The sequence below is a fragment of the Ylistrum balloti genome, unplaced genomic scaffold (genome assembly GCF_031769215.1).
Source record: "Ylistrum balloti isolate Yb309-2 unplaced genomic scaffold, AGI_CSIRO_Ybal_v1 Utg369664, whole genome shotgun sequence".
Lineage (NCBI taxonomy): Eukaryota > Metazoa > Mollusca > Bivalvia > Pectinida > Pectinidae > Ylistrum > Ylistrum balloti.
The window spans coordinates 470468-486222 of record NW_026781913.1 but is presented as its reverse complement, the minus strand read 5'-3'; the positions used below and the strand labels follow the sequence as shown (position 1 = coordinate 486222).

At 35.4% G+C, this 15755-nt stretch overlaps 1 protein-coding gene across 1 annotated transcript in view; it reads left to right on the top strand.

The window, feature by feature from the left end:
- The first annotated feature begins 9558 nt into the window (after window positions 1–9558).
- Window positions 9559–15755, top strand: part of LOC132559813 (protein phosphatase 1 regulatory subunit 16A-like) — a 42385-nt gene continuing 36188 nt past the window's right edge. Inside the window, exon 1 of the mRNA XM_060224443.1 lies at window positions 9559–9814. Within this exon, the coding sequence (XP_060080426.1) occupies window positions 9559–9814 (256 nt within the window). The remainder of the gene's footprint in view (window positions 9815–15755) is intronic.

The following is a 15755-nucleotide window of genomic DNA, read 5'->3' as shown; positions in this document are numbered from 1 at the left end:
TGTACCCTGTAGCTGTAAACTATGGGTTTAATACATAGGATCATGATTATCCACAAATAACACATACTTATAGAATGGAATTTTTAAAGTTAAATAGATCTAAGTAAATGTTTTGTTGAAAATATGAAAGTCAGTTGCTATCCAGCTGCAATACAATTCATGATATAAGAAAGGGTACATTATTGGCATAAACATTGGTTATGTTAGATTGATAAACTCGGTTTTTTTCATAAAAAAAACTTGATTTCAAAAATATTCTTCCATCTTCATTTTGTCAGGCAAGGTATCTATGTAGATTAGTGTATATCGTTTCACACTTCTATTTGTGATACTGATCGGATATTTTTAGAATTTGCGACGGTATATTTGGCCGTTATTACTATCTTTGATGAGAAAATGTACGCCTATAAGTGTATGACCACATAAACTGTCTGTCTACACAAAATGGTGACAATCCTGTTGGTATTTATTTTATAGTATCATGATGATTGACTGAAATGGTACATATATAGATTTTCAATCCCGTTTTAACATTCATGACTCAGTTGATCATCATAAATGGACACATGATTATGTATTAATGAGAAACTGTATTCTCTTTAGTACCAGTGATTAGCAGTGTAGTGTTATCAAAATAAAGTAAATTAGATGGAGTTATATATCCAGTTCCAAGTCCAAATAACTAACATATTAGTTCAGAGTATAAAACACACTAATAAATAGCACCTTTTCAGACAGATTTGAGGATAAGATTCAGTACATAGTGCCAAATAATGCTATGACTGTACAAATTCACCATAAATATAATGATGGTCATCCTCCTTTACATAAAACTGGTGTATTAGTGGAAACCTCCTCTGATATAGTCCTATTGTAATGTATACCTATAGTAGATATTCTGCACTTGGCTAACTTCCTGTATTACTAGACAACACCTGCTATCTCCGAAAAGTTTTGTGAAGGATTGAGAAGGAAACAGTGATAAACAAGAGCTGAGGCGAAGTAGGAAATATGGTAGGACAACAAAATAACAGTAGTTGTTATTATTGAATAACTGTTAAATGGATAAGCTTATAAGGCGTGGACGTGTTTTCCTTTAACTTGTTTGGCTCATTGCTGACTAATTTGGATGCTGAACATGAGATGAAAACAAATATTTTCCTATGTGTGGTTTCTTGTTTCTCTGACATGTTTAGATCCGGAAATGAATGCTGAAATTGACCACTACAGGATGGCTATGAATTGCCTCTCTCTGTGATATCCATCTGTACAAGTGTGAAGCAACATACCTTGGTGAGCAGTCTGATTGAAACATAATGTATCAGGTCAAGACATTGAAGGATGATGATGTGTTTAACATGATTTAGCCCCAGGGTCATGCATGATTTGATATGAAATGGCCTTGGCGTACAAACTTGTAAGGCTAGACTCCACTTAACATTCCAAGAGGAGGAGGAGGATAAGTATGATTGATGATGTTATGACGAGGTGAGAGACCATATACTCTTTATTGTCAGACCAGTCTGGTCCATGAACAATGGTTTTGAGTATTTATTGTTATGAGGTAATAGAACTATGTTACAGCTAAACATATACATTTGCAAAACTTCATAGACATACTGCATACCAGGATATTTTTGCCCCCAGCTTATTTTCAACCTTATACCATTATGAGTGAATTTGCTTTCTGAGAATTCAACAAAAACGGTTGTATACATGTAATAAATTTTCATCCTCATCTTACTTACATTAACCTCCTTAGTCATTGACGAAAAGGGCAAAATTTGAGTGGGCTAGGAGGATGGGGTAGGGTGTGAGAAATCAAAAATTCCTTTGGATCGTTGGGATGGGGGGAGGGTGAGGAATTGAAAATGGGGGGAGGGTGAGGAATTGAAAATTTCTTTGATCTTGGGGTATTGAGAGGGGGGGAGGAATGAAAATTTTCTTTGGATCTTGGGCGGGGTTGGGGGGAGGAATAAAACATTTCCATGGGTCTAGTAGCAAGATCTAAAGGAAACTCAGACCCTCTCCTGTTTTATGTATGTGCTCTTATCGGTGTGGTGTTTTGCTGGTTTATTGCCTTGTGGACAGCCACTGGTAATGCGATAGGTTCTCCTTGTAGCTGGTGGCTTCTTCACTGAACAACATACAGGAGGCCCACCACATTCCATCCATAGCAATTCAGTTAAAGTGTCCTGCAGAAGGATACAACCATGTCAGCACAGACATGTCCGCTTCTCAGCTTTCTGAGAAACAGAAACTGCCATATGCAGAAAGCATTATATTTAACCAATGGACAAACAAATGAAACTTGTTTTTGGTTAAACGAAATTAATAGGAGACAAAAAGGAGAAATTAAAGATGTTATTCATGCTTTTCAGTCCTTTGACAGCTTAATCTATTTTCCATGGGGATTGATCATGTAGATTAAAGATCAAGGTTATGTTTGAAAGTAAAAGGTACTGTTGTAGTCATACTATTGTAGGCAAAATAGTAATGTCTTATACACAATTCAATATAAGATGATGAACCAAAATAAATTTCAAGGTCAGAGGTCATGGTCATGGTCACCCGATTGTGTGATGAAGTTTTCTTTAACCTCTTCATTTATAAAATACAATAGGAAATACAAGTACATTTATAGTTGTATGATACATTGTACTAAAGTAGGTATCTATGGCTTTGCGTTCATTGTTGGTATTAATATGACTAATAGCTCTAAAGAATTCCTTTGTTGCCCAAAACTTGGTCTAAAATTAGATCCAAGAAAAGTTACAAGGCAAGTATGTAAACCTAGGTTTAGAATTATACAGATACATTGCAATTCATTGTCAGAAAAAATGTCGTTAGATAATCACGGTAGGCACTGACAGGTGTAACATGACAGACTGTAATACATGTTACAGGATGTCCCATCACATGTAATGCACTGTTAAACAGAAACATTTTACAATAAAATCAGACTGTTTTCCCATTAACATGACGAGAATTTGTTTAAATGTTGTAGAAATATTTGAAGGTATTTTGTATATTTCACCTGGTTTTGATCACCATCAATTCTCCTTTTTCACTACAGTGTCATTAAACTGTTTCCTGTGACAACTGATAGTGGTGACCTTTGGTAAGAGTTTGGCCGTAGGATACTTTGTTGTTCTGGAGGATGTGAGGAGTCCTCCCAGATGTGTATATTTACACTAGAAATAGGTCAATAGCCTCCAATTCTCATTCATGGCAGAAAACATAACCAGGATTATGGTCAACACATGCTTGAATCATTGTTGAGTTTGCATTTAAATTAAATTGACTTAGATTTAGGTAATCACTTCGTTGTATACAGTGGTAGTGCATGTAGCACATAGGAAAAGTTGTGAATACTGTTACTGTCTTTTTATTAGGGAATAGATCTGATTGCAGACAATAAAGGGAGACAATTTGTTTATTTTGTTTTTGTTGATTCACCCTTTCTTTCATATTTTTTCTTAGACGTCACATTGATTTAGTATGCTTAGCTGTATGGAGATGCAACAGGTCATTATTACCTTGTCCCATTATACACCTTGTCATATGATACAAATAGTATTGGGCTGGCCACCTGGACACCTAACTCATGTAAGCTTATCTCCCCTTCCTGTGAAGCTTATCTCCCCTTCCTGTGCAACCCTAGAACCAGACATATCTATCAAAATTTATGACATTTAATTAGATTTGTATGAATCAAATTTTCTAGAGACTAGAGCCAGTCTTGAATTATACTTACATATTTGACGAATGTGTAGTTTGTGTATAAGTGAATTATCTGCCCCTGATATTGGAAGATAATGAAACAAGTTGTCTGTCTGAACTGATTGATCAGAACACATTGCTCTGTGTTACAGTTCACTGTGCTGGGTAGAGCTCTGTGTTTGGAGGAATTGTCTCTGTCCAGTGTGACTGGATTGAGTTGTGTGTTTGTGGATGGTTAATAAACTGCCCAGATTGGCCAGCCAGCCGTTACGATTTGGACACATCCTACTTATTACTGTACCCTTTCCTTCATTTCTTGTCCTGTGTATCCAATTAAATGGCAGCACAGATTTGATTTTGTGTCCATACCATTGATATTCAGTCCCAACCAAAAAAAGAAGATGAAAGCAGCTAACATTAGACAGTTACAGTCAGTGAGATTAAAGCATGATAATGTCATTTGAAGTCTACCAGTTTGATGTCGCTAGTGTTACCATAGAGACGTGAAAACAGACCAATATGTCGCTCTGTAACTTGAGACAGATGTCACTGAGCCAACAGGGAGACAAAGATTGGGAAACTTAGGCAATCTGTGTGTCAATGTATTAAACACCCTATTGCCAGACAATTTGTGTGTTATATTACTGTACACCCTTTTGACAGACAATTTGTGTGTTATAGTCCTGTACACCCTATTGACAAACAATTTGTGTGTTATAGTCCTGTACACCCTATTGACAAACAATTTGTGTGTTATAGTCCTGTACACCCTATTGACAGACAATTTGTGTGTTATATTACTGTACACCCTATTGACAGACAATTTGTGTGTTATAGTCCTGTACACCCTATTGACAGACAATTTGTGTGTTATATTACTGTACACCCTATTGACAGAGAATTTTGTGTTATAGTACTGTACACTCTATTGACAGAGAATTTTGTGTTTTAGTCCTGTACACCCTATTGACAGACAATTTGTGTGTTATATTACTGTACACCCTATTGACAGACAATTTGTGTGTTATAGTCCTGTACACCCTATTGACAGACAATTTGTGTGTTATATTACTGTACACCCTATTGACAGAGAATTTTGTGTTATAGTACTGTACACTCTATTGACAGAGAATTTTGTGTTTTAGTCCTGTACACCCTATTGACAGACAATTTGTGTGTTATATTACTGTACACCCTATTGACAGACAATTTGTGTGTTATAGTACTGTACACCCTGTTGACAGACCATGTTTGTATACACAACATACCTTATTGAAGGATGCTAGGTAAAGGTTAAGAAGACCTATGGGTTATTCCATCTGATCCTTTGATACGTATTTTAACAAGCTTCTTATTAAATAGGATTGTAATGTATACCTTTAACATAAGGCTTCAGTCTCCCCTACAGAATTGATGTAATTGACTTTATATGTGAACATATCGGAATTTAATTACATACTATTTGGGAAAAGCAAAAATACAGTGAAAATATTTGCAGAAAAATGCAAAGGGATTTACTACTAATGGGCATTATTTAAAACTGAGGTCTAGAGACAGTGTATTGTCTTATACCAGAGTTAAACTTTCTTTTTTTATATATGTACATCCTATTGATCAGACTTGTGGTGAAAGGAACTTTATCGTTGTGAGTATTTCAATCATAAGTGGTCAAGGATGGTCAGATTTCATGTTCAATTACGAAAAGTTCTGATAGAAAACAAGACTTTAGCACCATAAAATGTTTGTCTCTGCATTTTGTAAGTGAATGAAAATCATCCTAAAAATGAGGACAGGTGAAATGTAATTTTCTGTGTCACTGGTAGTCATAGCAACACACAGGAAATATTTTCCCAGAAAAGTGAGTGATATTACCACATATATGCTCTTTAGACTTTGAAAAAAGTTGTGATGATAAAATTTGATTACACATTTATGCATATAAAAGTGTAAGTTTGAAATTTTACTAGAATATCTGAAGCACTTGCTGAAACCATCTGCATCATACTTTATTTTCCAAGGTGTCATGAAAGGAGTCAGATTTCAATTCATTTTAAAGGTATTTCCGTCCAATCTTACTAGTAACTTATATAAAAGAATTGTCTTTCATAATTCCTTGTTGCTGGAGATACATTGGAATAATGGTAAATTGAACTGTCAGGATTTCTCAGATCTATATTGATATAGACACAACACAGACGGACACTTACACATTGATATTAAATGATATTTAAATCTTTACTAGTTATATGATAATATCCTTGTTGGAAATGGAATCGTATCTACGGAGACTTTGATGTGCTGTTCCCCCTTACACTTATATATTACCATTTTAACTGCGTGCCAGTCATTTTATTGTAATTCAATCAATATCGTTAGATTTATTTGCAGCAATAATGCTACAGAGCATCATGGTAGTAACTCTGACTTGACTTTGAGAATTTTCATGTCAGCCTCAGCTCCATCACTGACACTCTGCGATAGTGCTGGATCAAGCTCCATCTCTAACTCTTAACGATAGTGCTGGGTAAAGCTCCACCTCTAACACTTCGTGATAGTGCTGAGTTGAGCTCCATCACTGAATCTTTGTGAAAGTACAGGATCTGACACTCTGTGATAGTTCTGGGTTACACTCCATCACTGACTCTTCGTGATAGTGCTGGGTTGAGCTGCATCACTGACACTCTGTGATAGTGCTGGGTAGAGCTCTATCACTGACACTCTGTGATAGTGCTGGGTATAGCTCCATCACTGACACTCTGTGATAGTGCTGGGTATAGCTCCATCACTGACACTCTGTGATAGTGCTGGGTCACACTCTATCACTGACACTCTGTGATAGTGCTGGGTATAGCTCCATCACTGACACTCTGTGATAGTGCTGGGTCACACTCTATCACTGACACTCTGTGATAGTGCTAGGTATAGCTCCATCACTGACACTCTGTGATAGTGCTGGGTCACACTCTATCACTGACACTCTGTGATAGTGCTAGGTAGAGCTCCATCACTGACACTCTGTGATAGTGCTGGGTCACACTCCATCACTGACACTCTGTGATAGTGCTGGGTAGAGCCCAATCTCTGACTCTTTGTGATGTGCTGTGTTTAATTCTATAACTGACACTTGTGAAAGTGCTGAGTTGAGCTCCATCACTGACTCTTAGTAATGTGCTATGTTGAGCTCCATTATGAAAATGTGATTAATTTTGCCTTCAGTATTGAGAATGTGTTGAAGTTCTATTGCTCCAACCTTTTAATGCCTTGCCTTTTTGGGGGGAAGAGGAGGGTAGCAAGGGGCATATAGAGTTACCTGTGTCCTTTCCAACCCTGTCTAGTCCCATTGCTTTCATCATCTAGTTATTCTACTTCTTCAAGGATTTGATCAGACTTTATACAAAGGTTAACTACAACAATACCTTGTATCAGTTACAGTTACTGTCTATACAAACTTGTAACACACTGATACAGTTTTGCAGGACAAAGGAGATGGGGCATTCGTGACTTAACAGACATTTTCTAGTTGCATTTTATTGCGGCCAACTGCTGTATTCACTGAATCACACAGAAGTCATGTGGTGATAAAGTTACATAAAAGTGATAAATTATTGTACCTGTCTCTCTGAAGCGCTATAAGTTACTGCGATGTTGGGATATAGTCTCCATCATGGCATTCAGAAAAAAATGTCAGAACAAAAAGAGAGAAACAAATTATAAGAATTCTTGAGCTACACATCCTCATCCTCGTCAGCAGGCGACAGTGATTAGTGGTCTTGACTACTGCTGTGTTAATTGCTGTGAGGGTTAAATGTGTAAGGACCACCACTAACAACCACTAATGGTGCTGTAATATACTACAGATATGATGGTAACTATGACCTTTTCTTGTACTTATGGCTACTTGGTATGCATTACACACAAGGACGGCTGCTGATTTTGCATTTACATGCATACTTATAATATGACCTCACAGTCATTTACTGACTGTCTTACGGGATATCTATTTTGTGTATTGGGAATTCCAGTTCGGGTTCCCATCCAGCAGATGAAATAGCCATTATAGAGGATTTGGCAATTAGCGAAGTTCATTTAATGGAATAGCCTTTCTTTAATTAGTTGTGTGACGGGTTATTTAGAGGCCATTAGTGGGAACAACCCAACAGGGATACTTGGTGGCAGTTTTGATGATTAAAACTACCTGGAGACAGCTAATTTGCATAATTGAGTGTTTACGAATTGGCAGTTTACATGGAAATCCTTTCTGTTAAACTTTTTGCTGTTCTTTAGTAAAAATTATACCCTAAAATCTGTATGATTTAAAGTATGAAAGATGAGTTATAGTGCTATTTTAATGATGTATGGATCAGTACAAAATTTGTTTCATAAATTGATATTTTGATTTATCATAAAAACATAAAATGCTTCTTTTAGTAATGATTTCAACCATAAATAGAAATAGTAGTAATTGATCAATATATTAATCACTCTACAACATAATTACCTCACAGTCATCATTTACTGCTCCTGTCATATAAAGTGTCCTGAGCCACATTAGTCCAAAGTTCACATCAGGGAAACAGGACTAGTTTAACTTGATAAGAATGTTATGATGGATTGGTCAGGGTTACTTGGTAGTGAGCATGAGGTCTGACTGCTGAGGTCATGGTACTGTAACTTTGTTCTAAAGTTGATCACATATCCAGTCTATAGATTGGTCCCAGTTTTATAGACCTTGGCCTTCAGGAATTTTTGGAATTACAATTTCTACAGACTTTTGGCCTAGTGAGTTTTTGGCTTTAACATTTTATAGATTTTTTGTCTGGTGAGTTTTTAGCACTTGCAAGGGCAAAGTGAGCTTTTGGAACTTGAAGTTTGTACAGATCTTGAGCCTAGCAATTTTTTTGGCACTAGCTTTAGACCTTGTGCCCATTAAGTATTTGGGGACTTGAAGTTTCTGTAGGTGATGGACATTGCAATTTTTTAGTACTTAAAGCCTGTGTAGACCTAGCTTGAGTCTAATGAATGTTTGCCAGTTGGCACTTGAAGTCTCTGTAGATCTTGGGCTGTTGTGATTTTTGGCTCTTGTAGTTTCAGTAGACCCTGGTGTATACCTAATTGTCATATTACAAGCCTTCTTCCTAAACTTTATGTTGGTTGCCTGCAAAACTGCCTATAGCTGAAATGTTAAATTGCTTCTCGATAACAAGTGTTCTGTCGCATTTGCATGTTTTTGTTACCTAAAAAAACAATGTATATAAATTTTCCCTCTTGTTTGGAAATGTTTACCTTTATAAATACAAATGACATGTCTACATGGAGACCATGTTGGGTTTATCTACATAGAAACATCACTTATATAATGTTTATAGCAAGTTTTCAGTTTGTTATTCATTATAACATTAACATAGGACTACTGAGGTTCCAATGTGTATATAGAAACTGAAGAAACAAAAGCACTTAAAACTAAAACCGGAGTCCAACTTTCTCAGTATATCTGTATACAGAAACCAAAATGCATAAATCTGGAATAATATGGTTCAACTTCCCACTTGAAAGAAAATATGGGAACTAAGGTGAAATATACTAGAATCTTTCTGTTTATGATTATAAAAACTGTCAATGTTCTTCTCCTTGAAGTTAATAAAATTTGTTTCTTTGTCTTTGCAGGTAGTGGAATAACTACTGTCACCATGGATACTCTTGGCTGACCTTGTATGACCTTGGCTGACCTCGAGTGACCTTGTGGATTGCCCAGAATGACCCTGTGACTACTGGAAGGACTACTGTGTTGTACCCCATTGTACCTATCATATAGCCAAGAGAAATCCACATTCCAAAATGACAGATCACCAGGATTTGATTGCGGAGATTGCCTCCGTGGAGAAGATGGCCACCCAGGATAGATTAAAACATGCAAAAAAACGTAGATCCCAGCAACTTAAAAAATGGGCAAACTACGAAAAACAATTAGAAAAGGATTCAAAACGTAAAAAATCAAAGAATCAACAACGAAGGAGTGGCAGTCGGGCAAGAGTTAGGTTTCCTGGAAAAATAGTTTTACTGGAGGCAGCGGCCAGGAACGATGTTGATGATGGTAAGGATGACTGTATAAATAACATAGTATTTTCTTACATTGATATGTTCCCTAGAAGGTAAAGAAACAACTACTTAACATAAACCTCTATCACACTTTGGAGATTACTGAAGCATAGGCTTGCTGGAAGACGTTTTAGTGTCACCATTTTAGTATGCATTAATTCTAGTGATACCCGTAATCCATAGATTTCCAGTCAGAGTTAAGCATCATTCTATCTGGTTTAAATGTCTGTTACATACATGTCTGTTACATCATAGTGATACTAAATGTACAAAGTGGGCGATGATTTGTGGATTTATAACTCTCCTGCCTACACACAACTTTAATACTTCTGGTTGTTGATTGGTTTTTTTACCTTTACAGGTAGTTTATATCGGGGTTGTTTTTGAGGTTTTTTATCTATCTAATAAATCAGTTTAAATATTTTATGATAATGTCAGGTATTTTCTGTTTTCCATAGCTTAGACTTGTAGCCTTTCTCTTTCTTGAGGCAGTGTTCGCTGCTTGTTAAAAGCATTGTCATCAGTCACAGGCTTTGATCGTGTTATACAGCATTTGAATTCATTACTTTACAACACTTATGAAGTCAGGATAATTTGTGGCCTGTACCAAGGTACCCTGAACATCAAATTCATGTTCGTTATGTATTTATCTATAAATATTTCTGTAAAATCATAAAAGTTCTTAGATGATTGAAATATTTTCATTGATTTCTCAGGTGCTGGAAATCCTCAAATTTCTATGACCATAAACTGTTAAAATAAGTATTACTAGATTTATTGAGCTATATTTATCTATAAAATCATGTGACCATTAAAAAGTAATTTTTTGGGTGTGGTGATTGGTTGGAGGTAGCGGTTGTGGGGGTGGGGGATGGTGGATGGGGGTATGGGGGGGGGATGGGAGTGAAATCCCACAGAAATTGAGCCCCAGAAAAATATATATTTTTCAGTATATGGGAAATAGGTTTATCTAGTTGATATTGACTGATTATATGAAGATGTTGAGTAGAGCCTTTCGTCATTTGTAAAACTTGAATATGTTAAGTTATGGTAACCATGTGTGCCATTATTTATCTGCAATTCAATCTCTTTCAGTCTCTCTTCATTACAGTAAAAAAGATTTATTATGTAATTTCATCTGTGAGATATTGGTCTTATCCATTTAATAAAAGTGATATTTTTCTTACTGTGACAGTTTATATATCAAACGTGATAACTGTCTCAGTAGAAATGTCTTTACTATTGATGTGTAGAATGATATTTCCTCTTCATAGTATCAAGGCTATACATTTTCTGCAGAGATCAGATGAAACAGTGGTAGGACATCTTACTATTTGATGTCAAGGGCGTTTAGCTTACAATAGATGACATCTTGTTGAACAACTCATTTCAAATATAAATCCTTTAAAAATGGCACACAGTATGATACTCTAAGTAAATGGTGCCAAGAGAGTATGCATGAAGTTTTTACATTATTTTCTTTGTATATAACCCTGATATGTATCCAGTGAGCATTAGACGAATCAACACCTAAACAGCGTCATACTTGATGTTGATGGTGGATTCGGTTTCAAAATAAAAGTTTTCTAGACGTCAAAATTTTATGTTGGCTAGATATTTAACATGAGAGGTTTCTTACAGACGCTCAAATCAAACGCTGGAAAGACGTCACAATCATGATGGATGAGATATGAAATGCAATATCTAACTTTTTTTCCATAAAATATTTGGAATACGTTTTTTTGAACAGAATGGTTGGCAAAAATGTTGAAATAATGCAATTTGATACTTTTAGATTAAAATTCAAAGCTGTAAAGAAAAGAATAGTGCCTGAAAAAAATAAAGTAACATATTTAAATTTCACACTTTAAAAAATCACAGAGCTTTAAAGTAAGTTTCATTCTTTATCATGCCAACTACCCCCATCTATCTAGAACGTGTTTTTAAGCAGCAGTTGATGGCAGTATCAATGTCATGCTGTGGGACGACGGAATTTTTTTTTCCTAAATTGGTTACTTACTCATTAGGTGACATACCAGGTATTTGCAATTTTATAATAGGTAGAAATTCTGCTTCAGGACAAATGAACTTGTGCCTTCAGCCCCCACATATTTCTATTTTAACTGTAGGCATTTTGTTATTAAATTATAAATCAACATTTAACTGCAATCAGAAAGTTCGACCTACATGCATGCAATACACAGCTCTATCATATATGCTAATTTCAATTTTTAGAATTAGAATATGAATACAAATTAAAAATTGAAATTAAAACATTGAAACTAAATCATGATTTATTCTTTGTATTTTGAAATGTTGAAACATTATTTTCAATTTACTGCGTGCACAGCAACTTGCTGGTATTTTATCTACCCCATTAGCATTTATTGTAGAAACTAGTGATTACATAATAGGTCATCGATCACAAGCACAGTTGTTACCATACATTATATTCACAATAATATATGTACCTGTTAAATCTGATAAAATGGATGTACGTTAAGCAGGTTAACATTCCGGTTTCTTTTGCTATGTAATGACACTTATAGTGTATACATTGAGTCATAGAAATTGAATTGAATGTTTTTCATTATCATCATTTATGTGTATGTGATATCCAAGTTCAAGGATCTCACAAGCTTTTTACCATGAAGTTTAAAGTTAAATGGAAACATACCTGGTTTATCTACAGAACTATTATATAATGGGGATAAGTGAGTATGTCTGAATGGTAAAATTTCTTCCTATGATTGATCAGTTGATCTGGTTATCAAATGGTTCAAGTCAGTTGATCTGGTTATCACATGGTTCTAGTCAGTTGATCTGGTTATCACACGGTTCTAGTCAGTTGATCTGGTTATCACATGGTTCTAGTCAGTTGATCTGGTTATCACATGGTTCTAGTCAGTCGATCTGGTTATCACATGGTTCAAGTCAGTTGATCTGGTTATCACATGGTTCTAGTCAGTTGATCTGGTTATCACACGGTTCTAGTCAGTCGATCTGGTTATCACATGGTTCTAGTCAGTTGATCTGGTTATCACACGGTTCTAGTCAGTTGATCTGGTTATCACACGGTTCTAGTCAGTCGATCTGGTTATCACATGGCTCTAGTCAGTCGATCTGGTTATCACATGGTTCTAGTCAGTCGATCTGGTTATCACATGGCTCTAGTCAGTCGATCTGGTTATCACATGGTTCTAGTCAGTTGATCTGGTTATCACATGGTTCAAGTCAGTTGATCTGGTTATCACATGGTTCTAGTCAGTTGATCTGGTTATCACATGGTTCAAGTCCGTTGAAAACAAAGAAACCAAAAATATTCCACATTGTTTCTTTTCACTTGAACTATTTTTATTCTGTTTCAATAGCATGTCATCTTTATGTTTTTAACGGAGTCAGTATTTTCAGTTTTCAAAAATATATAGTTAAGACGAAAAGCGGTAAAGTTTTAATCTACTTTGTGTACAGTATGATGATATATAATTATTAGTAAGCCCTCTATAAGATAATAAAGTAAGGGAGCTTAACCGTTAGTGACTTTACGTTGACAAACTAGATGCCAGATTCTACCCACATGAAAGAATAAAGCATATATTTCAACTATTTATCTTCCAGAAATGTAAGTGAACTTAAGAAAAATTTATAAATGTATATATTGGAAATTTCTACAAAGCTGTCGGTAATTGTGACTTTCAAGGTATGTTATACGGATGTCAGAATCCAACATACGTACAATGTCAGGTCTTGTATGTACATCATAGACATAACTGGTTACAGATGGCCCTATATCCAGCATTGATCCGAAGTCATATGTCCATTGGGCAAACTACATGTATATGTTTAATGAGGTATTAACGGATACTGTTTACTTTATACAGTTACTTCTAATTGCAGAAATACCAATACTTTAGCTTATATTTGACATTATCACCTGTTAAACCAGTGTAACCATTATGTTGCCACCAATTGGTTGAGGCTGGCTAAAAAGTTGACTTAAATACCATATATTTGGATATTTTTACACTGTGCTGTATTTGCAAAAATTCCCAAAATGTACCTTTTGCAATTTTTGCAATACATCTGAGAATAAGGAATGGCCACTTTTGAAGACCTTGAATACTTTAGAATGGATAGAGACCTTAAGTACGTACCAGTGTTGATTTAAACATCACCATGAGGAGTATTCATGACTAGGAACTATTAAGGTGCATGTAGTTACTTCAACTTTAAAAAGGCATTCAGTCATGTATGTACTATCGTAACAAGAAAACATGCAGATTTTACCATTTTTATTTTTACGATTTTGAAAGAGTCAATGATTATACAAAAATTATATACGCTCAAAAAATTTACTATATACAATTTGTTGTACATTCACCAGGTAACAGGTGATTGCTAGAAAGGATATATTGTTATTAGGGTGCTGTGCCTAAAGAATAAGGCAATTGCAGTTATTAAAATGAAGATTTTCTCTTAAAAATCAGCTATCAATTCTATTCATGGTCCTTCATTTGATTTGAATTTTTATCAAAATCAGTTGTCTGTTTACTTTATAATTGTCATAGGTAAGAAAAAAACCTGCACATTTTCATAAATTGGTCTTGTTTCATGAATTATTTCACAAAAGATGCAATTATTCAAGTAGATATGAACTGGTACATATACTGCTGATGTTCTCTGAGATAAACCAGGTGGTTGGGTTGTTAATGCCTAGATACATTTCTGTATTGAGGAATTAAACCCTGCATCCAGCTGACTTAGTGAATGGGGAATGCACCATCCATTCATATATAAAGATAAGTATTGTGTATTAAGGGAGACACCTGCTCTCTTTAGATTAATTAAAAATTTTGTTTATTTTACTGAAATTTTACATCTAACGGTATCATATCCTTCATTGCCATAGTTAATCAATCTAGAAAAAAAATGTTTGTCAGAAGAGATTTAGTTTTTGGCAGTAGCTAGGCCATCATTGAAAAACAGCTGGAGACAAAATTAAGTACACTGGTATAGACCTAGACTGGTCCTCTGTATACATGTACATACAATCCTCATGCATTCATGGAAACAAGGAAGAGAAGAATCTGATTAAAGTAATGAAGCATGAAGTTTGGAGATAAAGTCATGTATTGCCTTTCAATGAGTAATCAGTACATAACATAGTAACCTGGATCAGACCATTCCCCAGAAACCACAACCATCTTTACATGGATACAACATCGGGATGACCTCCACTGATCTAGATTGAAGGGACATCAAAGATGTTGATGTATTTGTCTTGGCATGCGCCATACAAATCATTTTCAATTTCTCTTTAAAGTGCCATTAATATTGCTATCAAGTATCCATAAGTCTAATTGTACTGTAGTAATGCTACCAATGAACTTCTGGTCGATAGACAGTCAGCAGTCAAGCAACAGTTCATAGCTATGGTTTCAGTTTTGAATTGCTGTTTCTTTAACCACTGGTAATAGACTATCTACAAGCTAGCTCTGTGCATGGTGTCCTTTAATCTACATTTGACCATATATGGTCTCAAGCTAGATATTCTTTCTGGCATCTTGGTTCAGGTTCTGGTTATGATTTGTCAAACAGTCTACGCTTCCTGAGTAAGGAAAGTCATTTTTCTTTTTGTGAATTATCAAGATATCAAACCTCACACGTGTATGTCAAAAGCCAGACAGTGGTCAATACTTTATCATTATAAGATTTGCCACTTTGCGGCCATGTAAGTGCATCAAGCTGTTGATCATTTCAGCATCAAAATATTCATTTTTTCATGTGTGATTTTCTGATTGAGTTTTTTTATACTCTTGTCAATTAACAGCTTGGGTCCTGTGAGGACCAGGTCCACAGATGATGAGGCCACAGATGTTTGTTGTTATAGTGTTATCACACTGAAATGTGATAATCTGGAAATGGTAGCATGACAT